The sequence below is a fragment of the Sinocyclocheilus anshuiensis genome, unplaced genomic scaffold (assembly GCF_001515605.1).
Source record: "Sinocyclocheilus anshuiensis isolate Anshui unplaced genomic scaffold, SAMN03320099.WGS_v1.1 scaffold1355, whole genome shotgun sequence".
Classification (NCBI taxonomy): domain Eukaryota; kingdom Metazoa; phylum Chordata; class Actinopteri; order Cypriniformes; family Cyprinidae; genus Sinocyclocheilus; species Sinocyclocheilus anshuiensis.
Window position 1 is genome coordinate 92,725 of NW_015540070.1, and position 11,523 is coordinate 104,247.

At 34.9% G+C, this 11,523-nt stretch overlaps 1 protein-coding gene across 1 annotated transcript in view; it reads left to right on the forward strand.

Moving 5' to 3' along the window:
* Positions 1-10,884: 10,884 nt before the first annotated feature.
* c1ql1 (complement C1q like 1) overlaps positions 10,885-11,523 on the forward strand; it is a 2,627-nt gene continuing 1,988 nt past the window's right edge. The window contains exon 1 of the mRNA XM_016484424.1: positions 10,885-11,367. Coding sequence (XP_016339910.1) covers positions 10,909-11,367 — 459 coding nt within the window. The 5' untranslated portion in view covers positions 10,885-10,908. The remainder of the gene's footprint in view (positions 11,368-11,523) is intronic.

Consider the following 11,523-nt stretch of genomic DNA (forward strand, 5'->3'; position numbering starts at 1 on the left):
TTTTTTTTTTAATAGACTGCTATGTTATAGTTGTAGGACATGCCCTTGTTAAACATTTGGATATACTGATAGTAGACAAATCATAGTGTCAATAACAGATTTAATATTTTCTTGTGAAATCTGGCTGTCGGGATCTTTAGTACTGAAGTGTAGAGTTCTGGACTATCAGCCTTTGACTTTGAAGGTTGGTATAATTTACTAGGAACTTCTAACAAGCCAGACTCCTCTGTAGTTAGCATTGCCAGGGACCTGTGTTTCTGTTTTAGTTCTAGTAACCTTAAACTGTTTTTTTTTTCTCCTTTATTGTAGCATGTGTGTCGATCATCCACACTAGCAGGTTGGGGCGAACTTTATGGACGCACTGGATACAACTACATTTTCTCAGGTACACACTCACAGTTAGCTATTACAAGCTATATCAGCATCAACATGATGTGTCAAAAGTTGACGAATATTAACTTGACTAGGGCTGCACGATAAATTCAAATGGAATCGAGATCGCGATTGAACTCGTGCTGAAACTCCAAATACACCTCGCAGAAGAAACCCAGAAAATGCCTATCGCTGCAGCTAAATAAACAGAAGATTCAACTGCTTTGATTGATTCAACATGACTAATAAACACACGACTACGACAATATATGGTTTATCTGAGTTTGTCTTATTATAATTTTTATTATAGTAAAGTATATAATAATGCAATGCTAATCGACATAGCCTTTATCACTGCTTAGAATACTATGAAATATGTTGCGTGCCTTATTCTGTGTAAGAAGCCACATCATCTCACAGCAGGATTTATTTCAAACACTCGACTGACATTATGAAGTGAGTTTGGAGTAAAAACATGTTATTAAATGTGGTTATTAAATAAAACTAGGGACTAAACAAGCACACACAGCCGTGGATCATCCAGGTAACAACAATAAGGTAAAGTTACTTACTTTTCCACAACTCTGTGAATGTTAAATATGATGTAAGATATAAAAGATTATAATTGTTACTAATTAATGCAGAAAACCAAGCAATTCCAATGGGTTCACCTACTTTTTCTTGGCACTGTATATGTAGTTGTTATCCGATCCTTTTGAGAAACTTTAATTATCTCAAATAATAGTGAAATTGGATCTTGTAATAGAGATGTTTATGTCATAGAGATGCATACATTTCTGCATGATGGAACACATCACAACTCGACTTGTCAACTTTGGACCAAGCAGCGGAAATCAATAACTCGACTGACGGCTTCTACTCCAAGACAGATGACAAATAACTGACTTTGTTCTGTAGTTTTCTGATGCAATCTATATGGAATTTGTTCACAGAATGGAAATTACATGGATTTGGAGACAGATCTCTATTTACAACTTATAAATATATATGTGGGATGATTCTGCTCTTCTCAGAGCAATTTAGCTGTTTCAGTAGAGTTATTATTTATATGTAAGATCAATATCATATTGTAATGCAGATAAAGATTCTTGCATGGCCACACTGCATATGAATACTGTAAGTCACAATAAGAACTTTTTCTCAGAAAATTTCTCAATATGAGATCCTACTCTACATCATTATGACAAAGTTTCTCTATTGTGAGATTCATTATTATGAGAATGTTTCTCAATATTTTGAGATACTGCAAGAATATGTCTCAATATTATGAGAGAGTAAGTCATAATGAAAGGTATTTCGATATACAATATTATGAGATACTAGAAAGTTTCTCATTATGATTAGATACTTGGCCATAATTACAAGAAAGTTCATCATAATTCTGAGAAACCCATACACTAAAAAAAAAAAGATCAATGTACATAAAACAAAGATTATTGGGGTACATTTACATTTTCTACTTCAAAATTTCACATTTAATTCAATGTGATTTTCAGTTTCTTTGAATTTGTGAAATCTACTAGCAATTGAAAAAAAAACAAATGTTTCTACACCAGATTTTTTTTAGTCAAGGTTTTTTTTTTTCAGTTTCTATTCTTCTAAAAGTAGTGTTCATTATTTCATAGAAATAAAGCAGATAAATAGCCACAAACCTTGCCATTCTTTGCCCTGTGTACAAATGAGTGTAAGAAGTAAAATGAAAAATGATTTGCTGATCAATGGTTGGATATATTAGTATCTGTGGTATCTGAGCCTGTGGACATTTGCTTCAGTTACAAAACCTCTGTCATTGAGTGTGTGTTTAGGATTTCATTTGATTAATTAATCTCACATTGTGTTAATTTGTGTGACCTCTCTCTGATTTTGCTACACTGAGAGAGGTAGTGGCCTCAGCATCAGCACGGCTGCTATCAGACACATAATGGATGTAGTACTGTGCTACTGGGAGAACATATTGCCTGGAATAATTCATTTGCAAAAATTTAATTGCTATATTAAGGGTGCGTGGTCCCCGCCGGCAAGTGCATTGGCCCTGATAAGAGATTTTTCATTAAGTTCACTTGTTTACAATGCAATCAATTTAGTCAGCCTATTGTCATGTGGGTGTGGGAATGGAAAGAAGCCACTGCAATCATTAATATGGACTTTGCTTATTGGACTCACAAGTTGTGGAAAGATAAAGTAAGTATTTTTTACATGTAGACCCTGGATCTGAGGATGTGTTTATCCATGCATGTGTGCTTGCTGGTTATTGCGGTCTGTTTTTTGATGAAGAGATTTCATGGTGTATTTGTGATTGTGTATGCACCCTGTAGGATCCATTCTGAGAGTACAAGTCAAAATGCTTTTGTTTGTCTTCATTTAACCTCCCTCATGTTGTTGCAAATGTGAATGACTTTTTTCTTCTGTGGAACATGTGAAAGTGAAGTTTAGGTCAAGTTTAGCACAATGTTCATGCCGCTTTTTTCCATACAGTGTAACAATACACTCATGCCACAATTCTGATCTCACGATACAATTGACAAAACTTTGAACAAAGCAAATAATATAGAGTTAAATAAATAGAGTACTTCTTAAAATGATTGTTTCTAACGTGTGTTAAACTGTAAACAAAAAAGTACATTTTTTAAGATGCTAAATTTGATTTTACATAAGCTGCAAAATTGAATAGGACTTGGTCTTTGGACTTGGTCCTTCTTCAAGCACAGGTCAAAGATGACAGCCGAACAGAAATATTCATGTACTTAACTAAAAATACATGTGCTTGCACTCTGTCCCTGACTACATACATTTGAAAAGTTATAAATATTCAATTTTATTTTTTATTATTTAATACTTAATAATAAACATGGAAGCTCAAAAAGCGTGCCTTCTTGGTTTACCATATTTGATGCTAAAATAAATGTCTTGAACTTTAACTTTAAACCATACACAATGCATAGTCACTATGTATATATTGTTGTATGTTTTATTACAATATATTGTGACATGATGTATTGTTATAGCCTTACAATTAAAGTGAATGACAAGGCTGTTAAGGTATAAAAATGACAAAAACATCATAAAACTATTTAATTCATCTTGCACGCTAGGAAAACAATATTCACTATAATATTTCATCATATCTCACATACATTTTATTACTTTCATGGGTTTTAGAAACACCTACAAGAGGTTATTTCTGCCAAAGGTGGCAGTACTGGTATAATTATATTTACAAAGATACAAATGTGAATTTCTGTATTTTTGTCGAATAAAGGATTTTTCATTGTTATTTTGTTGAATTATCACCTTCAGTAATCAATATTATTATCAATATATTATTGATATATTTTATTGTTTATTATCAATATCCCCCATATATTGAACATTTGAGTGAAAAGGTCAAATTATAAAATTGATTTCTTTGATGGCACCAGCATTTGAGCTCGCCCTGATGATCATGTTCTCCAGCATGTTTTGAGATGATCTAAAGAGCATCTTGTGCATCAATGTAAGCAAAACATCTGACTCTCTATACAAAGAGTTATGTCATAAATGTGCTTATTTGGTTAGCAAGAAAAAAAAAATTACATTACATAATGTTTCTTATTTTGAACATTTTCAGTAGCCTAAGACTTTTCAGATTTAAATGACAAGTCTATATCCCATATTTCTGCTATATAAGAAATATATATATATATATATATATATATATATATATACAAGTCTATATCCTGTATGTGATTGTGATTGTATAAAGGCTAGCTGTGCCCTGTCGATTTAAATGTTTGACATTTTACTCACACTGATTTTCCAAGCGATGAAACTTGCTCATCTGCTGATTTGCTCTCTCTGCCATTTGTCTCGCAGAGACCATAATGTTGAACTCTATCAGACTCTGGGGAAAAAAAGGGGCAGATTGCAATGATTTAACATTTAAGTGCACATGTGTATAGACTGACACACTGTTTCCAAAGCAGACCCAACCTGTGCTGTTTCCAAATTAATCTCCAGGTTTAAAGGCGGGGTAAGCGATTTCTGGTAGCCAATGTTGACATTTGAAATCACCAAAACAAACACGCCCCTACCCTAAAAGGGTCTCGCCCCTATTTTGATAGCTGCACCCCGCACATACGTACGAAACCCAGGCAACGATTAGTTCTGTGAAACAAAGCAAAACCAATGTTACACCGTGTCAACACTGGATGTGAGTGGCGCGGTGCGACAAAATACTATGGAACTCATTATAATCAGTGATGCTGTCTACCATATAGATATATATATAGATAGATAGATATATATATACATATCTATGGTCTACACTGGATGCGGCGCGGCACGACACGACAAATCCCCGACAGAAAACTGCTGCTGCGTTCTATTAATGACGTATAGACACAAATTTCAAATGATTTTCAATGGTCGCTTTCAGTGTACTAGACAGACTTTAGCTGTTGCGGCGCAGACACGGTGTTACTCACTTTTGTTGGTACCTGCTTTTGTTCCGCAGACGTTTTCCTCTTTTGTTTTTTTTTCCGCCATCTCTATCTTTCTGTCGCTCGGCTCGGCTAATGTCCGCATCATGAATAGACACTCTCTCTCCTCCACATCATGAGTAGACATGCCCCTTACTGCTCATTGGCTACAAGTTTGTTTTGCTAGTCGGTTGTGTTTTTGAAAAAAAAAAATTTTTTTTAAACATTTTTCAAGTGTTTTTGAAAATTCGCTTACCCCACCTTTAAGCCTCTGCTGGTTAAATATGCTGTTACAATTGTAATAATTCAATATATGACTTTTTGCTGTATTTTTGATTAAATAATTGCAGCCTTGGTGAGCATAAGAGAAACACAGCATATATATAGAACTTATATAGTAAATGTGTATTCCAGCACATGACCTTGTTGCCAGCGCACACAGGCACAGACTGAAACTGGTCTTTTTCTCTGTCTGTTTCTGTTTCTGACTGTGGATTCTTGCCATGGAGTGTCATTGAGAAAACACACATTCAAGTAAACAGATTCTGTGCTGTGACTTCAAGCACTTGTATGCTCTCACTCTCTCACTGTCACACACACAAACAAAAGAACAGCCAGTGAGAGTAATAAACTCCCTGAGTTTCTCAAGCAGCGGGAAAGCATCTGATGTACAACGATGGTGTGTGAACACCCAGCAGTCCGGGTGCTGCCAACTGTCTTTCTCCATCCTAATACCGCATGCAGAGATCATCCCATAGGCTTGACAGAGCATCAGAGGAAGCCCTTATCGTACCTTGGTTTCAGACTGATGTCACGTTGATTGATATCCCTTAATAACATATTCAGTCCTATTGATTTTAATAAATGGCTGTGTTTAAACAGACATCTTAGGGAGAGAGTCGTCACAGCTTTTGTAATGCGAGTACTCGCTCAAACAATGGTGAAAGAGAGAGGCAGATACATGTTGTGTATGAGATGGATGTGTGTGAGGATGAAGTCATGTCATTCCTGTTATGTGTTATCTTTCTGAAAACGATAGGCTAACCTTTAAAAATGAATGTTTGTGTTGTCATTTAGTATTTTAAAATGATTAAAAGATATGCTTTAATCAGACTTGTTTTTGTATTGTCTTTTTTGTTTGTTTGTTTTTTGTTTTGTGCGTGTGTGTGTGTGCGTGCGTGCGTGCGTGCGTGCGTGTGTGTGTGTGTGTAAAAAAGGTTTTGTTTTTGTTTTGTTTTGTTCACAGTGACAAGAAAATGAATTTAATTCCTGACAGGAAAAAGGAAATAAAACTTTTAACAGGATTATAACCAGGATGGAAAGAAGATATACAGTTAGCCATTGGTCTGTAATGAATTTAGAGTAATTTTACATAAGGAGGTCGATTTGAAACTAATTATGTATTTTTAACCATCTTTTGAAATGTTAATGTCAAGCAGATGACTGTAATTTCATTTTAAAACAGGATGAAATGTTTTACGTTGAGACAACCCAATTAAATAGTACATCACAGGTTTTATTAAATCCATAAATCCAAAAAATACTTACACATATTGTTTTCTCAATAAAAATTGTTAAGTTGTTAAAAAATAAAGTTAAGTAATATGAATTACATATTTAAAATGCGTATGGTTAATATTTTATCCAATATATTAAAAATGCATAATGGAGAATGAATATGGGGACAGCGAATAACACACATGCTGGGAAGAAGGGTTTGTTTTGGATTTCATCATTGGTGCTACTTCAACCTCATTCACAATCAAATAAATAGTCTATAGCACCTATTTGTGAAAATATATCATACCATGACACATCTGATCTGTTTTTCACAACAGTCCCTGCATTTTGACAAAATGTGCATGAAGGAGCAACAGTGACATCAGGTGGCCATACAAGGCAAAACATCTGTATCCAAAACACACAATTGGTACTTGACATCATAACTAAGATCAGGCCCATTGCCTTGAGAAAAAAAAAAAAAAACATGTTTTTTTTTATGTAGTCAGAAGCCATCAGTGTACAAGTGTTTTAAAGCACCCTAATACACAGATCTGGTGAACCTATAATGTAACCAATACTTTTAAAATAAGAACCATAGTCAACTCCAAAGCCCTATACAGTAAAAATGGTTTTAATCTTAAGGTGCTGCACTGAAAAACCTTAATAGAGTACACCTGGCAGTGAAAAAACACAGTATAACATGCCTGTTTTCCTCAAGGTACATCAAAGAATATCATTTATTTATTTATTAATTCATTCATTCGTTGTTTGTTTGTTTGTGGTTGTTTTGTTTTGTTTACAGTGGCAACAGAATTCCTAAGGTTGAATGTAGCATGAAAATACAACAATTAAAAATAAAAATTAATGTTTGTGTCAACATTTAAAGAAGATTTTAAAAAATATATATATAATAATAATAATAATCATAATCATAATCCTCATCATCATCATATACTGTAGCTGTTCACAGTGGCAAACAAATGAATAGAGAAACATAACATATAACTATAAAAATATAACTAATTAAAATTAAAACAGAAAATGTAAAAATATAATCTAATTCAAAATATTAACAAAAACCATAATAGCATGTCAATGATACTAAAATAAAACTGTAACATACCATGGTACTTTGTTAGTTTACTTGTTTACTGTACACAAAAGCAAACCTAGTGAACTCCATAGTGTAATTTTCAATACGATTTTAGAGTCTCAGGTGCAAATAAAGCATTATGAAGGATTGCACAATATATAGAACAAGATGTAAGCTTATAAGCACTTTCTTTACACCTGAGACTCCAAAATCTTGTTAAACATTTGCATTTATCCAAAGCTTGTAGCCTACAGCAGTAGAGGCCTGCAGGCTGAAGCAGACTGTTCAAACTAGCAGAGCCATAATGTGATCTTCATCTGATGATGCCTCCGTACAGCTCACACCAGCCTCCCTCGCTCCCTTTAATCCAGAGAAACATCTCTCATAGTCTCAAAGCAATAAAGATTTCTGTTTTAATAAGGCACATCGGCACACATCGTGAAGACTCTTTAGACATTAGGGGCGGAAATAGCACATTAAATAAGGGTTTCATCGATTGCATCATTTTTATTATGGACCGCAAAAAAGATCTTCTTTCGAGAATAAAATGCTAGTTAGTTGCCATCCCGCACGGCTTTATTCCCAGTGTCTGCGTAAATCATCTCAATGAAGCAGATATTTCTTTGGCATGAACAGCAGCCATTGGAGACGTTTTTGAATGTTTGCACACGGCAGTAAAAAGAAAATGATGTGTCTCGCTGTGCTAAGGGTGGATGGAGAGGAACATGATTAAATCAGATTTATAGACAAATCCAGCCGTCCCACTGAGGGATTTGAAAGCATCCTACTGAGGGGACATTTACAGGACCATTTTAACTGGATACATCCGTACTCTCATGGCAAATTGAGGTGCAATTCGGTCGAGGTGCAAAATGGCAAAATTTCACTCAGTTTTGTCAATTAAATTCAATCTGTCTGGACAACCGAAGTAAGTGGTAAACAAAACTGCTTGGATACCAGCATACTTCAAATATCTTATTTTCTTTCTTTAGAATAAAGTCATACAGGTTTGTAATGACATGAGGCTAACTGAGTAAACCATGACACAATTTTTTAATTTTTTATGAAGGAAAAGGTGCTGAAAATGTATCACCCTCAGGCCATCCAAGATGTAGATGGGTTTGTATCTTCTTAGGAACAGATTTGGAGACATTTAGCATTACATCACTTGCTCACCAATGGATCCTCTGCAGTGAATGGGTGCCGTCACAATGAGAGTCCAAACAGCTGATAAAAACATCACAATAATCCACAATTAATACATAAAATGGTATTAATGATGGATTTATTTCTTACAAACATGCAGCTTTTCCTATAAGACCCAATACTGTATCCATGGAAGCGCATCTAATGCAAAGACGTTTTTATTAAACATAGCAATACATTCTGTGCAAAAATACTTTTTTAAAACAGATTCTTTCTTTTACTTTCCCTCTCCTGCCACATTCTCTCTGGATGTGTTAGTGAATGATAAACGTACCTTCTTCAAGCTCTTAATGAGATCCTTTGGGAGTCTAGAATAGCAGAAAACTCTTCCTCACTAAAGATCTATTTTGTTAAAGTGATCATGTTTAATTCGTCATTCCTAAAGCAATTCGATGGCAACTAATTAAATCTTATGGGGAAATCCTGTTGAAACAAAAATCAGAATCGTGGTGATTATTATATGTGGATACATAGCACTGGGTTTATTTAGTATTTATTCCATGTAGTAATTGTGAAAATATTTAAGGAGAGCCTTTCTTAGCTGTTTTGTCACACATAATGGCTCACAAAGAGAAGTTGCTTAAGCAGAATGCATTAAGCAATACAGAACTGAAAGCATGAGGGGGTTTTGGAAACGGAAATAGCCCTAACTGTCAGTGCATTTCATTTAAAAGATATTGTTTTAAGAGAACATTTTAAATGTTTGGGTTTTTTTTTTACCCCAATGCATTTTTTATTTATTTAACAATATAGTAATATTAAAAAAATAAATAATAAATAAATAAAAAAAAACAATGTTCCAGTGAGTTAAAAATTGATTTAATTCAAGATAAATAGGTTTAATTTTCTAAAACAATTTTGTATATTATATTACTATTGTTATGTTATGTTTCTTGACCCATTGGTGTATTTTTTAACTCATAAAACAAAATGTAGAGAGATTTAAGCTTAAAAACTATTGAATTTTATATATATTGAAAATTGCAAGCCTATAGTCTACTTCAAAAACTTTGCAACCAGTAAAATAATAATAATAATAATAATAATAATAATGCAAACATGATCCAAATAATGTCAGGCACTTTAAAATCCTAAAAAAGAAAATGAACACAACTTCACAACTCTAACCCTAACCCTAAGTTTTGTTCTGAATGTTGCACAAAGATGGCAATATCCAACTTCCTTGTCCTTGTGAGGACACTTTTTGGTCCCCATGAAGAAACAAGCATATAAGTCATACAAAATGAAGTTGTAAATGTTCATACAAAATGTGTGTAGTCAGGGTAACTGATGATGAGGAGAGTCAGACCTCTGGTGGTTGTGTGTGGGACTGCTGGTCATAAAGAGACCCTGGGAGGTCTATTAAGGCACCTTTCATTCATATACATAATCCATGTAGCTGTAATAGAGACTGACTGTGTTGGTTTATGTGTGTGTGTGGAGGTGTGTGAATATGTTTACTGTAGATCTTGACATTCAAGCTGACATTTGGGGAATTTTTATTTTCAGTGACATTTCCTGAAAGACGTGGTGAGGGTATATATTGTGAATCTGAGCGCATGGATTCTCAACATTTACATCACTGACAAAATGATCACTGCAATAGTCACACTTGTGAAACGTGCAAAGCCATCCATATTTTTCTGCTATAATGTATAAACTTTTAACATCTAACACTCACATAAAGGAATAGTTAAACTTTTGCTGAAAATGTATCACCCTCAGGCCATCCAAGATCAGATTTGGAGAAATGTAGCATTACATCACTTGCTCACCAATGGATGGATGCAGTGAATGGGTGCCGTCAAAATGAGAGTCCAACAATTAATGCCTTACGAAGTTAAAAGCTGCATGTTTGTAAGAAGAAAAAAAAACATCATTAAGACTTTTCATGGATTACTTGTGGATTGTTGCAATGCTTTTGTCAGCTGGTTGGACACTCGTTCTGACGGCACCCATTCACATTATTTTAATATTGGTCGGTTCATCACTGGTAAAAAATATAAGTTCAGTGGTCTAATCTTCTGACAGCATTGTTGCACAACAATAGTTTTGTAAGACTAGGGAAGCATAAGTTAGTTTTAAAGAAGCATAATATTAGTTTTTGCTGATGCTAAAAAATGTCAGATGACAAACAATTTCTCAACTTCATCATGTGACCAACTAACTCAACCAATCACAGCCCAAAATCTGTGTGACTTCTTACCATGGGCTTTACATTTGAGTCCCTTCATCTCTCTGAACTCGTACTTCACCATGGCCAAGCACTGGATAGCGGTTCTCCTCACACTTCTGTCTCTCACCAGAGCAGGCGTCTGTGAGACCCTCCCTGGCTCCTGCAGGATCGTGTGTGACCCCTCCTCAGATCGTTCTAAAGACCAGAGCAATGGCTTTGTCATCCCTCTCACCTCATCTGCAGCAGGACCTCCTGGTCCACCTGGACCTCCAGGTAAAGCAGGTCCTCCTGGCCCAGCCGGACCCTCAGGTATAGGCTCGTCGAGTAAGGGAGGTGTCGCATTCAGTGCTGCACTGCAGGACGCCTTCAGCAAGAATGATGTGATAAAGTTTAACGACATGATTACTAATCTGGGAGGAGGTTATGACTCCTCGACCGGGACTTTCACCTGTAAGACAGCAGGAGTGTACTACTTCATCTTTAGCATTGTGAAGACCGGCCAAAACCTACGAGTGGACTTGGTTCTTAATGACCAAACGGTGAGTTTACCTCAAGTAAAGTAATTTTTTTGCAAGGATTTTCAAACAAAGTCATCTAAGTATGATAAAAATGTAAGCCTTATAAAAGCTGCTCTATATTTTTGTATGCATAAAAAGACCCGTTTATAATTTAAGATATATATATACAGTTTCCAT